This window comes from Pteronotus mesoamericanus, unplaced genomic scaffold (assembly GCF_021234165.1).
Source record: "Pteronotus mesoamericanus isolate MK-2021 breed Mesoamerican mustached bat unplaced genomic scaffold, CSHL_Meso_final contig_702, whole genome shotgun sequence".
Lineage (NCBI taxonomy): Eukaryota > Metazoa > Chordata > Mammalia > Chiroptera > Mormoopidae > Pteronotus > Pteronotus mesoamericanus.
Window position 1 is genome coordinate 6596072 of NW_026555239.1, and position 25188 is coordinate 6621259.

The 25188-nt window shown below is 68.8% G+C and overlaps 1 protein-coding gene across 2 annotated transcripts in view; it reads left to right on the plus strand.

Annotated features, from left to right (window-relative positions):
* Nucleotides 1-25188, plus strand: part of TAFA5 (TAFA chemokine like family member 5) — a 95285-nt gene that overhangs the window by 61288 nt on the left and 8809 nt on the right. For both annotated transcript variants that reach the window (XM_054582601.1, XM_054582602.1), the window contains exons 2-3: nt 2926-3075; nt 20824-20951. In XM_054582601.1, the coding sequence (XP_054438576.1) occupies nt 2926-3075; nt 20824-20951 (278 nt within the window). The remainder of the gene's footprint in view (nt 1-2925; nt 3076-20823; nt 20952-25188) is intronic.

Sequence of the window (25188 nt, forward strand, 5' to 3'; positions counted from 1 at the left end):
CCCTGGCTCCTCCCGGCGAGTGTCCTGACTGTGGGGGCGGGTCATCCTGTCCCCGCTGCCACCTTGGCCGGGAGCTGCCGGGACCTGTCCCCCCGCTGTGGCCGGGCTGGCTCTGCCGCCTGCTCTGAGCCCCTGGCTCCTCTTCAGGACGAGGGGGAGACGGCTGAGCTCTGTTTGGCCCACACTGGGAGGCGCTCAGCATCCTACGCAGTGCGGACAGACGGGCAGACGGACAGGCCCCTTGAGGGAGAGCTTTGCGGCGCCCGAAGCAGGCGGCTGCCCTCCGCGTCCCGCTCAGCGGGGGCCGGGACCCAGATTCGGCGCCGGGCTCCCCGGAGGCAGCAGACGGCCCGGGCGGGGCGGGCAGGGCATGGAAGCTGCCTCGTACCCAGCCGGTTCTCCTTGACATTGAGCGTCTGCGCAGCTTGGAGTGACCGCCTGTGTGGCACCTGATCCCATCTTCCGCGGGTGACCTGCCACTGAGTGGCTGAGGACGCCGCCTCTTCCCAGCCCCCCGGGGGCTCGGGTTTCTCTGTGCCTCTATTTCGGGCCGGTCTGCTGCCACCCTCTCCCACCCCTGCCCTTCACGGTGGACATGTGCGTCCAGGCCCAGCCTGAGGACAAGGTCCCTGCGCAGGGCGGGGAGGATGTGGAGGCCGCCCGGGGCGGGGTGCAAGGGGCAGCCCGTCCGCAGAGCCCCCCAGCACCCGGCACGGAGGGCAAAAGTAAGAGGGGCCCGGAGGGGGGCAGCCGCGCCGCCATGGGAGCGCCGCGGGTGTGGAGGGGCAGCGGGGGGCTGGCGTGGCATCCCAGCTGGAGCCCGAGCCTTGTCAGCCAGTGACCAACGGATAAACGAGAGCCGCAACGTCCCGAGCGCAGCTGCGCACCTCGCCCTCGGGGCGTGGGGGCTCCCCCAGGCCGGCGCCTCCCTGCTGGCTCTCAGAGGCCGCTTTGTACCCCTGTAAGCAGCACGGTGTCCCCGCGAAGGTGCCCTCGGGCCCTCGCTCCCGCCCGCGGATGGGGCTGCGTGTGGGACGAGGGTACTCGCCACTGCGGCCCCGGGGAAGCCACGTCGCCAGGGCGCACCCGACGCCAGGGCGGGCCGCTCGGCGCCTGCTCCCCGTCACATCTCGGGGCGCCGGGCGGTCTTGCCGTGTCACACCCAGGCCCACAGGCCCACCGGGTGCGGCCCAGAATCCCCGTCCCCAGGGAGGGCGGGACGAGCTGACAGCTGCGGGCTGGGGGGCCACCTGCGTGGGGGCGCCCTGGACGAGGACCCCCGCCGTGCCCAGCCACCGCTTCCCGACGGGGTGCAGCCCGGGAGGTGGCCGTGTCCGGCGCAGGAGGGCCTCCCGGCTGAGTGGGCGCCGATGCTGCAACACCGGTCCCTTCGTGCCTTCGTGGGGGAGGGGACGCGGGGCTGGCTGGCTGCTTAGTTACTTAGCGACCAGGGCCCACGGTGCCCCAGGAGACGCAGCCCGCCGGCCGCAGGTGTCTGTGGGTGGGCGGCAGCGACGGCCAGGAATAGCAGAACAGCCCGTGGCCCAAGGAGCTCCCACAGCAGCCCGGGCGGCGCCCACGCCGCTGCCCGCCGGTCGAGGTGTCACCAGCCCCTCCCCTGCGACAGTGGACCCCCCCCCCCCAGACCCAGGGCGACCTGCCCTCAGGTCCCTGAGGCTCTAACTACTACTGTCACCCGACGCACGGCACCTCGCTGCCCCGGACACTTCCCTGGGCTACGTTTGCTTATCTGGTTATTTATTTATGTGTCTCTTTATTTTTGCCCTGTTCTCAGCACAGCGTGTAGCCTTGTGTGTAATTAAGCCGCGGGAGTCGGAACCTGCAGGGCAGCCTCAGGCCCGCCCGGGCGTCGGCCGCCCGTGGGGGAGGGGCCGCCTTTCGGAGGCGGGGTCCTGGGCCCACCACGTGCCGTCCACACGCACGGCGCCCCAGCCCCCGGCCCAGCGTGGGTTTTCTGGGGAGACTGGCGTCTTGGGGAGCGGAGGGCCGTCCCTGTGCTGGGAGACTGGCCCCTTTCACAGCGGATGGGTCCCCTCTCTGCACACTGGTCCCAGAGCCAGACCAAGGCTGCGGGGCTTGTCCCCGCCCTCCAGTGTCCTGGGGTGGCCGGAAACAGGGCAGGGACAGTGTCCGCCTGGGGCAGCAGGGGCGGCAGGCACGTCCAGGTCGCCTGTGTGCACGTGTGTCTGCACAAGTCATGTGTATTCTGAGCATTTCCATGGTGTATGCATGGGTCACGTGTGCAGTCTGTGAGCACCTGTGTGTGGACGCGCACTTGCCGGCAGGGGACACGCGCACCGTGTATGCGGGGGCCTCCGTGTGTAGCTGTGCACCTCGGCCTCACCGTGTCCGTGCCTGGGCCCCACCTGTGTGGACCCGTGTCAGGTGTGCTCCCTGTCCTCCCGCGCTCCCCGTGCAGCTCCTGAGCACGTGTGCGTCTCCTGAGCACGTGTGTGGCAGCAGCCCGTGGGGGCAAGGAGGCCTGGACGGCCTTCCGTGGAGGGTCCATGCTGCCTCCCCCGCCCCCACCGGCGTCGACACGGGGGGCCCAGGCCCCGCTCGGGCTCAGCCTGCGTGCGCGGTGCAGCCGAGGGTCCCTGCATCAAGCTGCCTGGGGGCCTCCTCCGCGGTGCGGCCCTTCACATCCAGGTGACGGTGACGAGGCCACATTTAAGTTCCTGCCGGTCCAGGCGGGCCGTAGACACCGTAACCGTGCAGCTCGGAGCCTGCCGGGGGCTGGGCCCGGGGGTGGGCGGCCGCAGCTACTGCCGGGCGTGTTTCCGACAGCGTCACCTGGGCGGCCGAGGACAGCGGCCTCCGTGGGCCCCTCTGCTGGGCGGGCGTGGGCGTGCGTCCAGCCGCATGGCCCGGCCACTCAGCGCCCCGTGGGTGTCTCTCTTGCAGGTCAGCTGGCCGCCGGCACCTGTGAGATTGTGACCCTGGACCGGGACAGCAGCCAGCCCCGGAGGACGATCGCCCGGCAGACAGCCCGCTGTGCCTGCAGGAAAGGGCAGATCGCCGGCACCACGAGAGCCCGGCCCGCCTGCGTGGATGGTAAGAGCCCGCGGCCCCGGGAGGTCGCTGCGGCCGCATGTGGGGCGTCTGCCTGAGGCAGCCACGCCGCCCTCCCAAGAACGCGCTCTGGGTCAGGCCCCAGGCTGGACAGTCTCGTCTGGCTCACTGGGTCCTGCGGGGGGCGGTGGCCTGTGCGCGGGGGGCGTGTCCCGGGTGCGGCCGCGTGGCGGGGAGCCGGGCCCCAGCGAGCGAGCGGGGCTGCCTTGGGCAGAGGGGAGCGCAGGGTGTCCATCGCTCGTCATCTCCGGCTCTTCCCTGTCTGGTGTGTGGTGTGGCTGGCGTCCGGCGCGCCCAGGCCCCGTGCGCGGCTCCTGGGCTGTGAGGACAGCGCGGTGGGCGGGGCCTCAGGAAGAGGGGCGGCCCCGCGGGCGAGAGGCGCAGGGTGGCGGCCTCGCTGATGGACGTGGGCGGGGCCTCAGGCGTCTGTGGGAGGAGGGGCCCCTGCAGCCGCTGTCCGGGCGTCGACGCCAGTCTGCGCGCTGTGGCGAGGGCTGCACCCCGTGCGGGCGCCCCGGCTGCTCGGGTGCCGAGGGCTGGGAGCCACGTGGGGAGGCACCGGCCACCTGGGTGGGGCGACAAAGGCCCCCGGGAGGGATCAGGGGAGCCTCGGGCCACCTCGAGAGTGGGGACTCGCCAGACCGCGGCAGCTTGCCAGTGTCACCTGCGAACGTGGCCTGGGGCTGTGGATGTGACCGGGCCGGGAGCCGGCCTGGGCTGTGCTGGGAACGCGGCCCTGGGCTGCCCTGGTGGAGGTGGTGCCCGCGGTACCCGGTGCCCGCACAAAGTCCCAGGCCGGCCTCACTTCCCCACGGTCCCCACAGCCAGGTGCCACCGGCCCGGAAGGGTCACCCGGGAGCCCGTGGAGAAGCACACCTTGCCCGGGGGTGAGGAACGTCCTCAGGACTGGGGGTGCGTCCCCGCGGCTGGGTTTGTTTCCTTTTCCTTTGATGACCCTGTGGCAGCCAGGTCGGCTCCGAACGGCACGTGACCGTCAGGCGTGCGGCGTGGCCCTTCATTCTCTGGCTGCTCCACTGCGTGCTCGCCTGCCACGGTCCGTGTTCCTTCCACGACCGGCGCAGCCACCGTGGGGCAGGCTCTGCTGCTCTGCAGACACCGCCGGCCTCATTAAAATCCCCCCGCCACACCCATCCGTCAGCACTCCGCGCCGAGGGTGCGTGAGGACACAGCCCGCGTGCGGCCCGCAGCCCCCGGACGCCAGAACCTGCCCTGCCTGCCGCATTCCGCGGTCAGTGTGGCCCGGGGGGCGGCCGTCTCGGTTCCCGGCGAGCTGCATTAATTCTCGCCACGTCCCGCCCGCGTCGCCGGCTCCGGTAATTGCCGCAGGCTCACCCTCTATGGCAGGAGCGCCGGGGCCGAGCTGATTGATCCTTCCCCGGTCAGGCGGGAGCGAGGCACGCAGGCCAGCCCGCGGAGCCGCCGTTCCCTCCTCCGTCCTCATTAGCTCCGGGGGCCGCGGGAGAGGGGGTCGCAGTTGATTACTAATTGAATCCGAGTCTGCTCATCCGAAACCCCGGCCTCTCCCCCTCCCCGGAGCCGGCCGGGGCCCCAGCTGCCGGGGCCCAGAGACCCAAATTAAAACCTGGCCGTATTCAAGGGAGGGTGGACAAATTAGTCCGCTCGCGCTTTTTGCACAGTGGGCACTTTCCAAGGCTGCTACCTAATTTAATTTTTGCTTTTCTGTTTTCTTGTGCTGTGTGCATAATAAGTTGACTCGCGTGCGGGCTGGGGCTGCTACAGAGCAAGCCTGGGCCCTGCTGGGCGGGGTGGCACCTCACGCGAGCGGGGCGTACGCCAGGCGGCTCCGGCTGACCCCGCTGCGTCCGGTCAATGTGTGAGCAGGGCACAGCTGCTCCGGTAATTGGCTCATCGCTCATTCATTAGCTAACTCACTTGTTCATTAATTCACATGAGGTGCATGCTCGTGGGGGCAGGGAAGGTGTGAGCGGAGGCTGTTCCTAAAATACCTGATCCCCCAGCAGGCGTGGCCTTGGCGCCGGGGCCACCTTGCAGGGCAGGGGCTGTGGGACCCCGGGGCTCAGCCGCTTCTTCCTGCCCAGGACCCCAGAGACACTGCGTGCAGGAGGGAGCGGTTCAGTAGGGTGCTGAGGGATGAAGAGGAGCTCGCCAGGAAAGCGTCGCTTCCTGAAAGGGCGGGCCGGTGGTAGGAGGGAACCTCCTTGTCGCGTCCCCAAACCCGAAGCATTTTGGGTGAACCATTCCCCAGCCCGTGCGCAGTGGACCGGTGCTGTTGCAACTTGGAGACGGTCGGGAACGAGGCTCCCCGGCCCCCCTGCCGCCCGCCCCGTGAGGAAGAGCCTCTGACCATCAGGCAGGATGTGGGGAGGGCAGTAGGGGGCAAACTTTTTCGGGAACAGCTTTTATGTAGGTCAGCGATTGGTAGGGCGTGTATTTGCGTGGGTTTAGAAACACGTGCGTGTCCCCAGTGCCGCTGCACGGCCTCCGCTCTGAGCGTCGGGCAGAGGCAGCAGAAGGCAGGAGAAGGCGCAGCCCGCCGGCCACCTGTGCCAGCAGCAACCTCCTCAAGGGGGCGTCTCGGGCTCGCGGCCGGCGGCAGGCCCGCCCCGGGCGGACTACAGCCGGCTGCGGTCACGAGCGAGAGTCACAATGAGACGTTCAGAAATTCAGTGAGCTCACTGTCACATGCGGCCAGAAATTAAATGACGTGAACTGCCCTGTCATCAAAGGACGTTAGTATCAAAGGCGCCCACCTGAAGACGCTCGGACGACAAGAGCCAGCCGAGCCCGAATCAGCGGCAGGAGGGATTAGAATGGAAACAAAGGAAACGGAGCACAGAAGACCCACGCGTATCAACCGAACCAAAAGTCAGCTCTTTGAAAGGCGAACCAAGTGGGCCGAGGTGCAGCAGGGCTGGTGGGAGGGGCGCGGGGGGGCCTGGCCCAGGGAGGAAGGGCAGACCCCTCTGGATGGCCTGCTCCCGGGACACGCCAGGGGATTCGAAGGGTCCTGCCAGCTCCTGTGCCGAAATAGCGCCTCAGTCGGATGGACGGACGGACGGACGGACGGACGCGTCCCTCCAAACCCACAAAGCGACTCAGGAGGAAATAGAAAGTCCGAACAGACCTGTGACGAGTAAAGACTGAGTGACGCGGTGACTTCCCCGCCAGAAGAACCCGAGCCGGGCGGCCGCCCTGGGGAGCCCCCACACCTCAAGAAGCGTGAACCCCAGTCCTCCTCCGATTCTCCCAAAGAAACAGAAGGCGAAGCCCTTTGGAATGCAGGCTGTGGCCAGCGTCGCGTGCTGGCAGGTGTCGACGGAGGCAGCGCGAGAAAACCTCGGGTCTTAAGAACGTCAACCCCAAAACCCTCCGCAAAGCTCCCGCGAGTGGAATCCAGCCGCCGAGGGACACGGTCGCCCGTCCTGACCAAGTGGCCTTGCCTCCAGGGTGCAAGGCCGAGTCGCCACAGGAAAGCCCGCGCGTACGGTATTAACAGAATGAAGAGCAGATCCACACCCTCACCTCAATAGCTGCAGACTAAGCATTCGCGGAGCCCCACGCTTTTTCCCAACAAAAACGCAGCACGCGAGGGGAAGAAGAGCGCGCAGCGTGACTCAGGGTTTCGGGGACCCGGCGGGCCACGTCGTGCCCAGCGGACGAGCACCAGTGCTTCCGCCCCAAGATTGGGGACAGGCTCTCTGCGCCCCGCACTGCTGGTCCGCTGGGCCCAGGGGGCGGAGCGGAGCGGAGCGGCTGGGCGGGGAAACGAATCGAAGCCGCGCTGGTTGAAAAGGAAGACTCTCCCCAGATGGCACGGCCATCGATGAAGAGCATCTCGCGGGGGTCCACGCACGGACCTAGTGAAGGAGGTGGGGAGGTGCCGGTGCGTGAGCCGTGTGCAGAATCGGCCGCCGTTCTCCACAGGGGTCGCAAATGACCTGAGGAAGCGATTCCATTTACAGCAGCCTCAGAAAGAAGAAAATGTCCAAGAACAGATGGAACAAGAGACGCGTCCGCCTCACACGTGAAACGGGGCTGAAACAGCCGGGGCAGGGTTCGCCTGAGCGCCCTCTCCTGCCCGGCCAGCTCGAGGCCACCTCCCCCCGATGCTGTTGTCCTGCCAGCCCACCGGGGGCCCGGGGGCGGGACGGCCTCACTCCTGCAGGGTCCCCAGCACACGGCCCACCGCCCGGGCCGTGACAGGTGCCTGGCACCACCTGCCGCTGAGTCCTGACACCCACGTGACACCTGGCCACCTAACAGCTGCTGGAGCCAGTGGGCCTGGGGGCCCGAGCTCTCGTACCCGAGGGGCGCTGTCCAGGTTCTTAACAATCACTTGAAGTGTCGGGAACACGCTGTGCTAATAAGGCCGCCTCCCTCTTCTTGCACATTTTAATCAGCTTCTGAGAGTCATCAGCTTGTGCGAGAAGAAATGTGCTGGAGATGTCTTTCAGGGAATTCTCTCCAGGAACCCGGGCGCTGCCGCGCCCAGCGTGGGGTGGGGCCCGCGAGCGCTGATGGCGACCTTAGCGGGGACGCTCCTGACTTGGCTCGGGGACGGGGGTGGGGGCTCTGCGCTGGACGCTGGCCCTGCAGGCCCCTCCGCCCCGCCCCGCCCCCGTAGCTCGGGGCCATCACTGAAGTCCCCGGTGGGGGCGGTGAGGTCTGTCACACGACCTCCTTCCTCGGGGAGCCCCCGGCTCTGCCCTCTGACTCGGTCTGTCCCGGGGCTCCGGGTGAGTGGGGAGATGACCCCGTGCGCCCTGGCCCGGCTTGGGGACCCTGCCTGGGTGTCCCCGGGACGACCCGCGCCCTCCCAGCCGCGTCCAGGCTGAGGCCCAGGCAAGGGGTCCCGTGCTCTCAGCAGGTCAGATCCTTCTTCCTGGGGAGTCGGCTCGGCACCGGAGCAGCCCCAGTGGGGGGCCAGGCCGGAAGTGGGGGGAGGTCTCCTGCCCCGCTCTTAACCGGGGGCCCCGCTGGGAAGGGGGCACCGAGGCGGCAGGGGCACTGCTCACCCTCTGCGCGCCCTGTCCTCACGACTTGAGGGCCCCTCCGCCCTGGGCCTGCGTGGGGCAGGTCCGGCCCGGGTGGGGACGGGCCTCGCCGAGGGCGGGCGTGGGGCTGGGGGCGGGTGCGGGCTGGGGGGCGCCCAGCGGCGTCCGCACCTCCCCACGCAGGCCGTTCTTTGATGCGCTCGGAACCTTGTGCCGCCTTTGATGTTATTTGAGATTTCAAACTAAATTAAACAGTGTGATGAAGAACAAATCAAAGCCAAGGAAATTGGGATGAAACAATGTTATTTCGATCTCAGCAGATGCTTTGATCGTGGATGTGGGGAGATGGGGAACGTGCCCTCCCGGCTCTGGGCGAGGACAGAGGGGCCGCTCTGCCCGTTTTGGGGCCTGTGGGGTGTGGCTGCTCCCGTCCCTGTGCCAGCAGAGCCTGCGGGGGAGGGCCCGGGGACGCTGAGGCCGCAGAGGCGGCGGGGACAGGTCCGCGTGCGTGGACGGGCTCCCCCAGCCCCGGGGCAGGGACCGATGCCCACGTGCCGGCAGCCTGCGTGGGGTGAGACAGCCTCTGGAAAGACCTCTGCTGCTCTCTGGACACTGCGTCCCGGGCAGTGGCAGTGAATGCTGGGAGAGGTCAGGCGGTGGCGGAAGCAGCAGTGACTGCGGACGAGCAATTCGGGAGCGCGGGGTGGGAGCGGGGGGGGGGTCTCTTCACAGGTGACGAGGACTCTGTGGAGGCAAAGACCTCCCTCCCCCAGCAGGTGTGCGCTGACCTGCGGGCCTGGGCGCGGGTGGGCGACGGGGTCGGAAGGCAGCCCTGGGGGGTGAGGTCAACCAGCCACGAGAGAGGAGGGGCAGCCGGGGGCACGGGCCAGGGCGGGGGCCCTGGGGGCAGCGCTCCAGCCCGGGGCTGCCGCTCGCTCGGAGCCGGCGCAGAGGCAGCAGCTGCAGGGGCTGCGACGTCAGCGTCTTTGGGAGGCTGAGTGGGGAAGGCAGAGGCCTCTGGGGCGGGGAGCGAGGGGCGGGTCCAGTTCCCCGTAATGAATTCCTCAGGGCCGGCGGCTTCTGGCGGCCGGGGTGCATGCGGGGGGGCCCCCGGCGGATGGGAGGGGAGGCGACTGCGCCCTCGCGGGGGCCCTTGGCGAGTCGGGGCCGCTGGATGGGGGCGGTTTCCGGGGTCCGCGAGGGGCCCTGCCCAAGCCGTAGCTGTTTTTCGTTTGGCTTGTACTGCTTGTCATTTTAAGCATCTCTGGCTCGTAGTCCAGCTGGCGGATTTCACAGCTTACTTGTGACGGGAAGGGTGAGAAGCTCACGCTCGAAGTCCATCAACTCGTGAGCAGGGCGCCGTGCCTGGAAGTCGGGGTCGAGGCCTCCGCGGGGTGAAGTCGCCCTGCAGGTTCTGTGCCTGCTCTGGTGACCTTGACTGGTCACCTTCCCCTGCCCTGTGCTCCTCTCCTGAGCACCAAGTGTCCTTCAGTATGGACTTGTGACAGCAAGTGGGAACTGCAGGCAGAATCTGGCCCAGAGGCCTAAGTGTTTCCCCAGGTGACTCCAGCTCCACCGCCTCCCGCTGGCAGCAAACAAGAATTGCAGGCGCATTTTTTTAATTGCTGGATCTCCTTTGAACGTGGATTCTGAAACCATTATTGAGGAATTAGCCCAACACATTGACTACAGAAATGCGGTCACGTCTCACAAAACGGTCCCTTCGGCATCAGGCCGCCTCCCGGGACCCAGTGGATCTGTCTGTGCAGTTCACACAGAGTCACAGAAACGCCCGTGCAGGCGCGGTCGGAAGAGTACGGAATCCTGCGCAGTACTTAGAAATGCGAAAGAAGTGTGATTCTTTTTTCAAAAATTGAGCTGTAACATGCGCACCGGCACGCACACAGATGGTAAGCGCCCGGCCCAGTCAGGGCCTAGTGCCCGACCTCTGTCCCAACCGATCTGCCTGCTCTGGAATTTTGCAGGCGCGGAACCAGGCCGTGTACGGACTTTCTGTTCCTGGCGTTTTTCGCTCCTGTCTGGGAGATCATCAGTATCGCGTGCAGGGGTATTTTGTTTTTCTTTATGGCCGTGCAGAATCCACTGTATGACTGTACCACAGTTTGTTCTGCAAAATGCAGGCATTCGGGTTATTTTGGGTTCTGGTCACTGTGAACATGGCGGCGGTGAACGCACGGGGTGCGCGGTGGGGTCGGTGGGTGGGCTCGTTTGTCGCAGGCTCGCACCTGGGAGGGCAGAGGTGCCACTCAGCTGCGGGGGCTGCTGCCACAGTGCCCCTCAGAGGGGCTGAACCGTCGCAGCTGCGCCCAGCGGGGCAGAGTCCCCTGTGCTCCGTGTCCTCGCCAGCACTTGCTGTTGTCAGGCTTTCTAATTTAGCCGCCCTACCAGGTATGGGGTGTTTTCCTGCAGCGTCGACCTGCCTTCCTCCGTAGGGGAGCAACCCTGAGCGTGGCCGGACAGGCTCCTGGTCAGCAGGTCCGCCCCTTCTGCGAGGCGTCTGTTCAGGCCTCTGCCCGTGTTTGAGGGGTTGTGGGTCTTCTTTCTAAGTGGTTTGCAGGAGTCTTTCTAGTGAGCGCATCTGGGCCCCTTGTCCTGCCGCGTCTTCTCCCAGCCGGGCCTTTCCATTGGCTGATGGGCGTGTGCGACTGGATGGACAGGGGTCAGAAACTCTCAGTTCTCTCTGCGTTGGCTCCGTCAGTCTTTCCTTTGTATGTTTTGTGTTCTGTGTCCTGTTCAAGAAATAGAATGCCAGCCCACGGTCCTGGGGGCGTTCTCCGTGCTGCCCACGCAGCACCGCCTTCGGCCTGTGACCCACTTCTGATCGCCGTCCCCTGTGGCCTGAGATTGCTCTCGCTGCATTTTTCCTCCCACGTGGACGTCTGACAGATCCAGCGTCGCTCAGTGAGACGTTCTAGCTCATTTACTCCTCGTGACTTTGCGTGAAGTTCACGAGGCGCTTTGCAGGCAGAATGGAAGAGAGGGGCCTCGTCTTGGTCCCGCCGTGCCTACCCGGCGCGCCATCGTCCCCTGGCATCCCGGCGGCCGCGAGCTGGGCAGCCGTCGCCCACAGATTCCTGGGGCCGCTGTGCCCCACCCCCCAACGCTGACGAACCCACGGAGTCTCTCCTGCTTCCTCCCACCTACACGGGTGTCTCGGGCCGGGATTCGCAGCGAGGAGGGAACAGACGCCGCCCTGGCCCTGCCGCCCCCGGCCTGTGTCCAGCCAGGCCTGGGGGCCTTCCCGGTGGGCAGCCTCAGACGCCTCGGGAGAGGGCCGCGCGGGCGAGGGAGGTGCTGTGCGGCGCCCTCCCTGTGGCAGAGGGGCCCGCGCCCCCCTCACTCGGGCCTTCACATGACGTGAGCAAAGCCCAGGCTTTGAGCCCCGGTCGCCCAGACCCCAGGCTGGGCTGCCTTTGCTGGAACTGGCCTCCGTCCAGTGACTCGGATGTGGGAAATGGGGCTCTGGATCTGTCCTTGTGCCCAGGCCTGGCCCGCTGTCTCGGCCTGTGCGAACCACACAAACGCGAAGGCGGAGTCTCGGAGACACGGGGACTCTGCTCTGGGCCATTTAAATCCCGCGGACGGGCAGGCGCCAGCGCCCCTTTGTGACCTCGCTGTGGGCCGCCAGCGGTCTGGGGTGGGGCCGGCGGCCCCCCCGGCACTGGCTGCCTTGTCGCTCTGCACATCGCGCAGGTTGCCATCCTTAAGGGAGGTGTTGACGTTGCATGAACGCAGCGCCTGTTACCGTCCTGTGGTGGAGGGCATTTCCCCCTGAAATGGTCCTTCGAGGATTTGGTGTTGGAAGCGCCTCGGAACGCGCATCAGGGATGGGTCTTGCTGGAGGAGGGCTGGCGGGCCGGCCACTCGGGGGCGGGGGGCGCCAGGAGGCCGCGTCCCGTGGGCACGCGGGGAGCCTGCCCACGTCGGCTCCGCTCCGCAGCGCTGTGGCCACGCCCGTGGCTGGCTGTCGGCCCAGGCCTGGGAGAGCCCTGGCCACGGTCAGGCCCACGCCCCGGCAGGCCCCTCGGAGGTGGCTGCAGGGCCCGCGACGGGAGGGGAGCCACTGGGCAGGCGCCCGGGGTGGCCGGGCCGAGGCGTCGTGGCCCGGCCCTGAGGGCAGGAAAGCGCCTCCCGCGGGGGAGGGGGCGGCGGTGCAGGCCGGCGCCAGGGACGCACAGGAGCGTCTCTGTGGCTGCCCCGTGGGCCTCCAGCGACTGCGTCCCGAGCAATAAGTACACCAGCGGCCGCCGCTTCACGGGGCCGGGCAGTCAGCACTAACTTACTGTCCGAATGAAAACCCTAAACCTCGTTAGTCAGGCTGGCATTGCTCGTTGCCCATAAATTACAGGCCGGGGAACATCGCCCACAGGTATTTATCAGGAAGTGCCAGGGGACCCTCTGCGTGCTGGGGACACAGTCCCCCAGGAGGGCTGGGGACACAGTCCCCCAGGAGGGCTGGGACGTGCCAGGCAGACACCCGGTTAAATCACGCCTCGACGCGCACGAGGCACAGAAGCGCAGAGAACCCTGCGCTCCCCCCTGTCAGCGGCATCCGGCTGAGCCCCCTCCCCCCGACGGCTCCCTGGGAGCCGGAGGAGCCCAGAACCCCCAGTGGCACAGACGGCCCCGCGGCGGCGTCCTGCGTGAACTCCATGCGTGTGCCAGGGCTGCACCACACACGGGTGGCCTGCACCGTGTGGGGGCCCCAGTCCAGCCAGGGGGAAGCCAGGGGCCTGAGCTCACTGTGCCGTGTCCTGGGGCAGCAGGCGTGGGGGCACCTCCGGGCGCGAGGAGCCATGTCTGCCTCCCGCCAGGCGGGACGTGCCGGGCACGGGGCAGGGCACCAGCCACGTCTCCACGCAGGGCCCAGGCTCCCGGAGGGACTCAGGCTGTGCGCGGACCGATGGCCTCAGACTCTGGACATCGCGGACGTGTCTCCTGTCCCCAGCGTCTGTCTTGCCGTCTGGGGTCCTGTCCCCTGACACGGCAGACTGCCTCAGCTCGCCGGCAGGTGCTCGCCGGCACCGTGGCACAGGGCCCGGCTTTGGGGCTCTGGGGAAGAAAATCGGGGAGGCCGTGCGCAAGGCCTCGCCTGAGCCCAGCGTTAGAGGTGACGGGGCCGCTGTGACGCAGAGTCGTAACCATGGAAACCACTCCAGGGGCCCCGAAGCTCATTTGCCCCCAATTTGAACACAGGCCCTGAGAGCAGACTGGTCCTCCGGAGATTTCCTTCCGCCATTGAAAGCGGTCTTTGCAAAGTGTGAAACCCAGGCGAGAAGCGCCCGCAGAGATGCCTTCCTCCGCGTCTAAGACCAGACGCGCGTGCCGCGCCCCTGGGCTCCGCGGAAGCCGTGTGGCCCCGCCGCAAACCCGGCAGGTCGCAGGCCGCCCAGCGCAGCCTTCCCCTGGCCCCTCACAGGCGCAGCGGCCTCGCATCGGCTCCGGGGGAGCGGCTCCGGTCCTGGACGCTGGCGGCCTCCCCCTCACAGCCTGGCCCCCTCTGCTGGAGACGCGGGCCTTTGCGGGTCGCCCCCGAGTGTGGGGCACGGACCGTGGCGTGCGGGCCGCGCCCTGCATCGGGCTGGCTTGGCACGTCCCCGCTCCGCCGGCTTCCGTCATCTGAGCAGCACCAGCTGTCACTGGCTCGGCTGGGTTTGGGAGTGGACGCGGCTCTCCTGGGGCCGCAGCGAGTGACCTTGGGCAGGCAGGGAGGGCGGCGCTGGAGAAGATCCTCCAGGATTTGGATGATTCTCGGTTTCTGATGCTGACCCCAAGCCTGCCCCCCTGAGTAGGGTGCTCATCGCATCTCTGTTTTTATTTTTTATTAGAGGGGAGGGGAGGGGGGAGGGAGAAGAAGAGGGAGAGACACACCCATGTGTGGTTGTCTCGCCCGCGCCCCCTGCGGGGGGCCTGGCCCCCAACCCCGGCCTGGGCCCTGACGGGGAATCGAACCCGCGACCCTTTGGTTCGCAGGCTGGTGCTCAGTCCACCAGCCGGGGCTCACGGGCTGCTGCTTTACAGCCCCCCTTTCAGCGCGTCACAGAACGCCCCGGGCCGTCCTGGCTCCCTCGGCCGCAGCCCGCCGCCCGCCCTGGCGCTGCAGGCGACGCTCGGGGGAGGGTGGAGGCCGGGGCCTTGTCTCTGCTACACACGTGGGCGAGTCAGCGGGGGACCGGCCGGGGGCCCCCCGGAAGCGGGCTGCGGGCGGGCGCCGCGGAGGGGCCCCGAGCCCTTCCCAGCGGGCAGGGCTCCGTCCGAGGCCACAGGCACCGCTGAGCCTGCAGGCCGGAAGGCCAGCTCCGGGTTTCCCCGTGCTGAGCACCCCAGAGGCTTGGGTGGGAGGCGGGGCCAGGGGGAGACCAGTTTGTGGGCGGGTGGGGGCACGGGTGGCGGGATGGGGGTGGGTAACTGGACAGGCGGGCGGGTTGGGGAGTGAAGTGTGGCTGGGTGGACAGACGGACGGACAGGCGGTGGGGTAGATGGACAAGGGTGGTTTTCTAAATGTGTCCTGGGCCTCACGGTGAGACCCAGTGACAGGGGGCAGGTGACAGGCTACGCTTCGGAGGGGCCGTGGCTCCCACGGGAAAGCAGGGGCCTCGGAGGCTCTTCGCCGCGGCCGCGTCGGCCCGGAAGGGCAGGACCGCGCTCCTGGGTTAGCGCTGACCGCAGCCCAGGCCCCGTCTCCTCCTCGGGCGCTCGGAGTGGGTGTCCCGTGACCTCTAAGTAAAGCCATGTCCCCCTCTGATAAAGGAAAGCGTGTCTGCCCTGAGGGAGACCCGACGCGGCCACGGCTGCCGGAGCCGCGCCCCCCGCACCGGAGGGCTGACGCCCTCCTCTCCCCACGTTAAAATTCGAAGCCAGCCGTCTCTCTTTCCTTCTTAAGTAGCTTCTGTCAATTTGTGGAAAATTACCTAAGAAAAATGATCGGAGTGGGGTTTTTCCCCCACTCTACTTACGTTGCTTAATTCTAATGAAATAATGAAGCAGGTAGCTCATGACAACTCTGTTTTCATTTCTCTCAATCTAATCTGATTACCCGAATTTGGAGTGTTTGTCGCTGCGCGGCTCCGTCCAGCAATCAGAAACCGAGCCTTTTCCCTTCTTGTGAGCAGAGGGGGGGCGGTTCCCAGGCGGTTAATGAATCGCGCTCATCAGAGAGCCATCTTGAAAATTAATACATTTCTACTGTAACTATTTAAAGAAAAAATAATTATCGAGACTGTTCCCACTAAATTATGCTGTCTAGAAGTTGTAGCAAGGAAATCTAGTCTGATTTTAAGACGTAATCTGGGTCCTGCAGATTCTTCTTTTCCTCGGTGATTGAAGGGTCCGGCCTGAGAGGAGGCGGCGCAGCCCTTTCCCTCCTGCCTTCGGGCCCCGGGAGCCGTCCGACCCCCAGGCCGCTCCCGGGTGGGAGGCGGGTCTCCCCAGCTGCCTTCCTGGCGGGGAGGCAGGAGTAGGGGGCTAAAGGGGACCCTTGACTCCCCAGTTCTGGACGCAGCCTCGGTGCCCCAGCTGACCTGTGCGGCGTGACGGAAGCGGCCACGAGGCGTGAGACTGTGGCTCGGGTCCTTGCAGCCGCCTCCCCCCGCGTCCTTGCCAGGGCCCCGCGGCGCCCACGGAGCTCCGGCTGCAGATCTGCGCGCAGGGCGCGGGGTGGGGGCGTGGGCGTCTGCGACACGCGTGGCCCTCCGTCCGCCTCCGCCCGCCTTCTCCAGGGGGGGCAGGCCTGCGGCAGGTGGGGGGCATTAGTGAGGGTCCCCGGTGCAGGGGCGGGCGCTGTTGCCCCGCTGCCAAGCCGGGCCTGCCGGTCCCCCACCTCCCTCCTCCCCGAGCACCCTGGGGCCCCTCGGCCGAGCCAGAAGGTGCAGACCCAGGGCCGGACGCGTCGAAAGGAAGAAAACGCCAGAGTCTCCATGGAGACACAGCAGCGAGGGGAGTGTGCGCTGCTCAGTCAGGACCTGCCTGGCCACCCGCATCCGCGCGGATGTCTGAGGGGGCGCGCCCCGGCTCTCCCTCGCAGAGCCGGGGTCACCCTCGCAGCCGCCCCGGCGGGGGGCCCCGTGCCGCCTCCTACGGGCCGGCCCGCAGCGGCAGTGATGGCCACGGCCCGCCCTGCCCGCCTCCCGTGGGCCGTGCCTCCCCCTCCCCCGGCTCCAGTGTCCCCTGGCCTGTCGAGGGGCTCCCTGCGCCCCTCCGGGGCCTGGCCCTTAGAGAGAGGCCTGCAGGCCCCGCCCCGGGCTGGCAGCGGCCTGTGGCCGAGTGACCTTCAGGGCCCTGCTGTCCTTGGTGATGGTGACTGTGACGTGGCAGGACCTGCTGTCCCCCTGACTCGCTCGGGCCTCCCAAAGCGCCGCCACAGAGAAGCCGCCAGCCCTTCGGGCAGACGGGGAGACCCAGGCACAGCGAGGGCCGGCGAGCGGTGCGGCGACTGGGCCCTGGGTCCCCTCACTGCCCCGGGTGAGCCAGCTTCTCCTGCTGCCCCGCCCTGTCCCGCCCACCGTTCCCGGGCGCGCGGCGGGGGGTCCCAGGCCGCGGGCCACAGGCCTGCGGAGAGCGTAGGGCTCTGTCAGGCCGGCCACACCGTGAGGCCCTGTGGGCACTTCCCGGCCGTGGGCCCTTGGCCAGGGCCCTGGGCGCCCGGCGCTCCCCAGTCCCCACCTGTGACGGGAAGACGAGGTGCTCTGAGTCCTCACACGTGGGACCGGCGGGGGTTACAGCACTGAAAGAGCGCAGGGGTCGGGGGGACCGGCGAGGGCCCCCCGCCCCGGCCCCTCAGCGGCTGCGGCGGCCCCCGGGCCGATGGCCCTGCGCTGCCCCACCGGCTCGCCCCCTGGTGCGTCCAGGCGTGGGCACCTCAGATGTGACTTTGGAGCTCGGAAGGTGCTCCGGGCGGGGGTGGGGGGAGCAAAATAAATGTCTCCCAGGCACGTGGGGCGTCCCAGCCGGCACCCTGGGTTTGGTGCACTTTCCTGAGCCCAGGGCGGCTGGCCCGGCTGGCGCGCGCCGAGTCCCCACCCCCACCCCTTCCCCGCGCCCCAGCGTGCCTGGCCCTCGTCTGTCCGCCCTCCCTGTCCGTCGTCCGGGGCGGTGCTCCCTGATCACTGTGTCCCCAGGGGCCAGGCTGTGGCTGGGTTCGTGGAGGGGCGCCCCCAGGGTGCCCTCTGACCCCCCCCACGAGCCTCCTGCCACCGCCGCTGCCGGTAGGCGGGGGCCGGGGCCTCGCGGGCCTCACGGGCCTCGCAACGTGCCTGCGGCGGTCCCGTCTCGGTCTTCACGCAGAGATTCCTGTGGAACCCTCGGGACGCCCAGCCCACCCATGACCCTGTGAGTGGAGGGCGGAGTGTGTAACCGGGTGTGCGGACGTGTCCACGCCCGTGTGTGTCCAATGAGAACGTCTGTGTGCGTGTTCGGTGTCAGCGGCCCCTCTTCTGTGCGTTGCCTGACCCCTCTGTCACCAGCAAGATCTGGGACAGTTTGGGGACATATCTTCTTGGGTCAGAGGCTGCCAGAGAGCCGCCTCCCAGTCCCGGGGGACCTCGTCCTTCGTGACCGTCTCTGAGGACGTGTCCCTGGCTCCCTCCCGGAGTCCCTCTGGTTCTGTTCTGGTGACTCATTTTCCAAGCTGTTGAGTAAAGTAAGCAGATCCCTGTGTTGATGGAAATGAAGAAACAGTTTATTCCAAAGGGAGCCGTGCAGTCTGTGCACAGCGAGGGCCTGGGCGTGCGGCGAGCAGCCAGCAGCCGTCCCCGAGCGTCCCCAGTGATCAGCACTGCGTGTCCCTGTCCATCTGTCCAGACCCAAGTCAGCAGCATGTGGGCCGCCTTCGCCACAGTGGCCGCCCGTGGACGTGGGCCAGCGGCCGGGCTCCAGGGCTCAGCAGGGTCGCCCCGATGGCCCAGTTCCTTCGGGTTGGGGGTGGGCGAGGCGTCAGGAGGGGCAAAGGGACAGTGGGAGACGCAGGAAGGGCTCTACCACCTGCGCCTGCCGCACGCACCCGCGCCCCCAACGCCGCGTCCACCGCACGCGCCCGCCCCCGCATGCCCCACGCCGCCGCTCGCAGACGTCCCCCTCCCCCGTCCGCCGCGTGTGCGCATCCCGACGCCTGCGCCCGACTCTGCCCACCGTCATTTCTCCCTCCCTCTCCGCTCTGTGCACCTCCCTGGAACGCTGGCTGCTCCTCGTCCGCCCCTCAAAGGTGCTCGCAGAGGGAGACACGAAGCCCAGGAAGGAGCGGGTCACTCTGGCCGGAGCCCACGCCCCTGGGGCCTCCCTTAGGGAGGAAAGCAAAGGCCGCAGGCCCGAGTCCTGTGTGCACGTTGTGGACACGTGTGCATGCAGGGACGTGTGTGGGTGTGCGACGTGTGTGCGCGTGCGCGTGTGCGGTGGGGGGTCCGGGAGGGGAAGGAGTGACCCCACCCCGAGCCGGGCCGCACGGGGTCCTGGGGCAGCACCGCCCCCTCGGAGGCCCAGGCGGCACAGACCTGCTCTCCGCTGGGCCTGGGGACAGAGACTAGGGACGCAGCCAGGAATGACCTCATGCTCCCGACCCGCCATGGGAGCCCGCAGTGTTGTGACCCATGAGCAGCCTGTGACCGCTGTCCCTAGCCCTCAGCCACCATCGCTCAGCACCATCAGCCCTCAGGGGACACTGTCCCCCGGCCAGGAGCTGCCACAAAGTCTGGGCCAAAGGAGATGAAGTTGTGACGTGTGGGCATGAAAGGCCCTTTTGTCTGCGGGACGTGGTGGCCCAGCGCTGTGCCTCCGACCGCCCCCAGCAGGAAGTGGGCTCCGGCTGTGAGCACCGGCTCCCGGGACAGACAAAGGCGGTGTGTGCTCGGCGCCGGCCTGCAGCGCCCTCTGCAGGGCGGGCCTGGCACACCCAGGTCGGCGCGCCCGGCGGGGACAACACTCGGGGGGCTCCGCGTGTCTGTTCATCCCGCGAGCGAGCCCAGCTGCCTGCTGCGTGCCAGGCAGGCCAGCCCCCCGCAGCCCCGCACACATCTTTGTGTGCACGCGCACGCATGCTGTGTCCGTGTCTGTGCGTGGGACGCACACGCCTGTGCGTGTGTGAGCCGTGTGGCCGCAGCAGGGGCAGGACCGGCCCGTGTCCGGAAAGCGTGAGGCCGGGGTCTCCCATTCTGTGCCCGGTCGGGGGGGTGGTCCCGGGCGGCAGCGGCCTGCGCCCGTGCTGCGCCCTCACAGGGCGGGAAGGGGCCATGAGAGACCCGGCCACTCCAGTGCTCTCGGACCGGCCCCCGTGCGGCCTCATCCCCCTGAACTGCTTCCTCAGAGGTCGTGCCTTCAAGCACCCCCGTGGGGCTCAGGGCCTCAGCCTGGGACCTGGGGGGCGGCGCACAGGGCTGCCCAGCACACACCCAGGAAGGACCCGGCCCCGGGTGACCCGCTGTGGCACAGCCTGCCCCCTCTGGAGGGCGGGAGGTGGCCGGGTTGGGCCGGAGTCAGGGCTGGCCGGCGTGCGCGCGCGCCCGTGGCCCCTGCGCGTGGAGCTGGTGGTCCTGCCTCAGGCGGCCCGGCCCGGTTCCGGGGTCGCGGAGCCGCGGGCCTTCTGTTTGGCTGCCTCCGTCCGGCCTCCCGGGGCGGCCCCAGGCCCTGCCTCGCCGGGTGCCCCCGCCCCAGGCTCTGTCCCCTTGCACCTCTGTGGCAGGGGCGTCCGGTGTGGGCACAGCGCGTGGCCCGTGGAGCGCGGGGCAGGTACATGAAGACGTGTCTGTCCCATCGTCGCCTGGTCCCGGGTTTCCTCGCTCCCCAGCGGGGGCTCCGTGGGGGCGGGGGGGCAGGGCGCTGCGTGTGTGTGTCGGTCACGTGGCCCTGGCCTGAAAGGCTCCCTGGCAGGGGCTGGCGTCGGTCTGAACGCCCGGCTCTGCCCAGAGCCCCTCCTGCCACAGACCCCAGCTCTGCGCTAGTGCGGCCGGCGCCGTCGGGGCGCTGGCGCCGGACACTGTCCTGGAGGGGCATGCGAGGGGGCTCGGAGGCCCTTAGTGACGGTGGCGGGAAGGCGGCCGGCGGTCGCCCTCAGGGAGCACTTGCTGCTGGAGGTGTCTGTCAGCAGCGCCAGCTGTCCCACAGCCGCAGCGCCGGGGAGGGGTCCCGGGAGGGGACGAGCTCTCTCCCGCCTGAGGACGCAGCCTGCCCTCGCTGTGCGGACAGGCTTGGCGGCCACCGGCTCTGCCCCGTCCTGTCCCCACCCCCGCCCCAGATGACCAGGACCCAGGGCCCTTGGTTCCAGGGTCTTGATGTCACTTCACTGGAATGGCTCTGGGTCAGCAGGGAGGCGGGGGCGGGGGACGTGGTCACTGAGACCTGCCAGAGGGTCGGCCTGGCTCCAGAGGGCGGCCCTTCCCCGCGGCCTCGCGCCCAGCACCGCCCCTGCGTCCGAGCCGCGTCCTGACGCAGAGCTCCCTCCTGGCCCTCAGGCAAAGGACAGGGCTGAGCCGTCCCCTCCAGGAAGGGGCCGCTGCCGCTCCCTGGACCGTCTGCGACGCCGCTGGCCACACCACGCGGAGTGGCCGGCGGCAGAGCCGGACGGGGGCAGCGAGCTCGCATGAACCCGGGCGGCCAGGGGGAGGAACGGCGGCCCGGCAGGGCCACCTGGCTGACACCGGGCCCTGCCGGCCAGGCTCTGCCGCCCCGGGGGCCCGGCGGGTCCGCGGCCAGCGGGCGACTGACGGCTGTCTCTTCTCGCCCGCAGCGCGGATCATCCGGACCAGGCAGTGGTGCGACATGCGGCCCTGCCTGGAGGGCGAGGGCTGCGACCTGCTCATCAACCGGTCGGGCTGGACCTGCACGCAGCCCGGCGGGCGCATAAAGACCACCACGGTACGTAGCAGCCCCGCGCCTGCAGTGCCCGGGGCGGGGGGGCGCAGGTCACCACCGGCCCCACAGCCCCCGCCGCCCCGCCTCCCTCCGGGGCCGAGTCAGCCTGCCCCCTGCTGTCCTGGTCCTACAGACGGTCACCGCGCAGCCGGCACAGCTGCCCTCCAGGCTCGTCCGACCGGGAGGCGGCCCCGGGCTGCCCCAGGCAGGGTCGCCGGCGGGCGCCGTCTTGTTTCTGGGGGAGATGTTAGAGCCCCGCCCCCCAGCAGCCGGGCTGCAGGGGTCTCCCTGCAGGGAGAGGGGACCTTTAAAGGACAGCAGAGGTGCGGGGCCTCCGCGGGCCCGTCCTGCGACCCGGGCTCCGCGCAGGGGCCGTCAGGACAGAGCAGGCAGCCTGCAAGGGTTATGGGGCCCCCCGAGGTCTCTGTCGGGACCGCCCAGGATGCGAGCGACACGGGCCGCCCCCGGGCCCGGCGGTGTCCCCGGGAGACCTCGGGGGGCCGTTGCACGACAGGGCCGTGAGACCGGTCTGAGTCGCCGCCGCAGGAGAGCCCCCCGCCTCCGTGGCCAGGCACGCACGGGGCTGCGCCCTGTCCTGGCCTCTGGGGACACATGTGAGGACAGGCTGTGATGCTGTGGCCTCGGCCACTCCCCAGGCTGTCCCCTGTCGGACCTCTCGGCTGTTGGAGACCTCTGGCACCTGAGGGACTCTGGGTCCTCGGCGCCGGGGGCGGCCGGTCCCTCGCAGGCCTGGGCGCCCCGTGGAGCACGGCGGCCGTGGGGCGCGCTGAGGGCCGGCTGGAGCCGGCCACCCTGGAGTCCGAGCCGCACGCCTGTGCTTGTCTGTCCGTGCTCAGCGCGGGCGAGCGGTTCTGTCACCCGCCTGCCGGGGGTGCCACCGGGAGCGGCCAGCTGGGCTTCTGAGGTCTGCCTGTGCCTGGGGGTCCCGTTTCCAAAGGGCACAGGCCTGGGGACAGGCAGACCCCTGGACCGCATGGCCGCCTTCCTCACATCTGTGGGCCCAGGGCCGCCCTGGACCAGGAGGTCCCGCAGGGACAGGAGCCGTTGAACGGAACCGGGAGGAGCGGAGGCTGAGAGCGGGGGGCTCCAGAGGGCGGGGGGCTCCGCCTGGGCCTGGGGGTGGGGCCGCAGTGGCCGGCCTGGCCTGCCCCTGAGGCTCCCGGGCCCCCGGCCGCACCCTTCCACGTTCCCTCTCCGGGCCGAGCGCTGCCCGGCTCCCCGTGCTCTGTGCCCAGCCCCCACCCACAGCCGCTTGCCGTGGGAACGCCCCGCGGGCCCTTCCTCCGCTCTGAGCGCCGCCGAGACTGGCCAGGCGCTCGCCCCCTGTGGCCTCACGGGCCTCGGGGCTCGCATCTGGGGCGGGGGGCGACCCCGGACGCCCGTGGCCCGTGGGCCCTGAAGCTGGGCGCCCATTCGCTGGGCCTGCCCGGCCCTGCAGCCCCACGGCCCTCAGCTCAGCAGACGCGGTGCGTGACTGTCTCAGGTGCGCAGGCCGGCGCGCCTGCTGGTCCAGGGGCAGGACGCACTCCGGCCACGCCCGGATGCCCACTCCCAGGGTCCTGCACGTCCCGGGGCGGGGGGACACTGCCCCCCCCCGAGAGGCACAGCCCGCCCCCCCCAAGGCAGAGCAAGCGCCTGAGCGGGCGCCGTGAGAGCCGGTGAGCTCAGCTTCTCCCCGCGGGGCCGGCAGCTCTAATGGAATCCCTGGCCTGGGGCGACCTGTTTTCAGAGCTTTCTTGAAAGGTTAGTTGAGCTCTTGACCCAAACACCTCATAATTGGAACACTCCATCCCATTTTCAGAGCCGCGTCTCGGCTCCCGCAAGCGGCAGATCAGCGCTGCGGGCCTTCTCGTTCGACCGTAAATTGGTTTTCTGGGAGATGGGCTTTCAGGAACCTCCTGGTGGCTCGGCCCCCCGACTGCCGGTTCCATCCCCGCAGCCACGTGCTCCGTCCGGCTCCGCCCCCCCCCCCCCCCGGCCACAGCCCCCTCTGGAGGGGCAGCCTCGTCCCCGCCTCGCCACCTTCTCCGTGGAGGCGGGGGCTGTCCGCTCCTCTGTGCCCACAGACTGAGCCGCTGCTGGGCGGGCACGAGGCCTCGGGGCTGCCCCTGCCCTGTCCCCGCTCGCAGGGCCCCTGGCATGTGTGTGACCGGTGGATGGATTGAGGCTCAGGGCAGGCCGCAGGCACGCGCCGACGTCCGCGTTTGCTGGAGCGCTGCTCTTCCCAGCTCAGGCCGTCGCCCGTTAGGGGTGGGGCAGTTAGCGGTGTGGGTCGTCGTCCGCCTCGAGGAGGAAGAGGAGGAGGAGGAAGACGCCGGGCGAAAACATCGGTACACATCCTGCGTCAGAGGGTGGGGGCCCTTCCCCGAGATGCATGCGATCCCCACGGCAGGGGCGCGGGGGACCTGGGCCTCATCCTCGGGGGCGCAGGGGACCCGGTGTCCCTGCTGCTGTCCAGGCTCTGCGTTCCCTCTGTCACTACTCCGTGGACCTTCATCCGCATCAGGCAGGACGACTCGCGCGGACGCTGCAGGCTGTCCCCAAGGTCAAGAGCGGCGACCCCCCCGACCCTCCACGCAGGCTCCCGCTCCCAGAGACAGGCTGCCAGCCGACCGCCCCCCTCGCTCGGCCCGGGACAGCGCCCCACACGGGGCTCACCGAGCGGGAAGAGCGGGGGAGGCTGGCCCGGAGCCAGGGCCTGGTGCCAGGCCGCGAGCGGAGCTCTTCCTGCCGACCCGCCGCTCGTCTCCGCGGGTGGGCACGGGCCTGGTGTTGGCGTTCTGGAATATTCTAATCGGCGCTCACTCCACCACAGTTTGCCATGTTGTACATTGCAAGATGCCCACAGTCGGAATAAACCACCAGGTTGAACTCCGTTTTCCGATGAGCCGTGAGGCGCCGCGCTGGAATTCTGTGCCGCGTGAGGACGCCGTCGTGGGGTGGGCCGGGTTCCAGGGCGTCGGTCTGGCTCGGCTCGGGGGCCGGGTTTTGGGGGAAGTCGTCACAGCAAAAGCACCCTTCCCCGGAGTGGGGACACCGTGGGGCGCAAGGCGGCAGCGGCGGCCCCTGACCCCGAGGACACGGGACACCCATGGTCTGCCCCCGCCTCGGTGTCCCCCGGGGCAGCGAGGCGCGAGGGGGCGGGGTCTCCCTCAGACACTGGGGGCGCCACCGCGGCCCGGCCAGCAGCTCGCCTGTCTGCCACACTCCTATATGGTAACACCCCGGCTGCTGGCTGGTGTGCAGGCCAGGAGGCCAGCAGGAGCCACGAGGGCCCTGCGGCCGGGGTCCAATAGCTACCCCGGGGGCCTGTCACATGTCGCAGCTAACTGCGGCGCGGCATTTAAAACACGCTTTGACAACGCGCACATACATGCATGCCCACACAGACTGATCGACCGACGCGGGTATGTGAGTATAACAGAATTTGTTAAAATCCAGTCGCCACAGAGTGGAATTTTTTAGAAAGAACTAAGAAACAGGAAAGGAAAAAATAGATGAGAAGATCAATCCAGGAGGTCTGGGGAATGTGACATCCGCAAGCAGAAAGAAACGAAGAAGCAGCTTTCAAAGAAACGGTCCCTACAGAAGTTCCCAGGGTTCAGAGGCATGGGTTCCTTCTGCGTGAGCGCACGGACCACGCGTGGACAAGTGGGTGGAGCCCCCCCCGACACTCCTGGGGCTGAGCAGCGTGAGGGCCAGGCCAGGACACAGCACGCGATTGCCCCCAAACCCTGGGGGAGAAGAGGTGACACCCACAGACTCTGCCCGCCGTCCTGCCAAGCTCCCTGAATCGCCGCCCGCATCCCCCCGGTGACGGCCGCGTTTCAGGAGCTGGGGCGTGTCCGGCTGGCGCAGTCACAACTGTGTTGTGAGCGTGACAGTCCACTTTCTCAGCGGAAAGGAGCCCAGGAGCAGCAGGTCTGGCCCAGCCGGTGCTCCTTCCGCAGGCACTTTGGCCGGTTCCGTCACAGCAGGCATTCCAGGTGACGGCTGTTTCCGGGAGGGGCGCCGCCTCCGTCTCCACGCGCCCCAGAGCGCCTGCTGCAAGAGGGTGCAGGGCGGCTGACCCGCAGGCAGCCGTGTGCCGGGGGAGGGGCCGGCGGCGGGGGCAGCCGTCGCAAGGGGCAGGGGTCCCGAAGCCACAGAGGGGAAGGTGGTGGGCGCAGGGGACACCCCCCCCGCCCCTCTGCCACTCCTCCCCGCCCCCACATCCCCA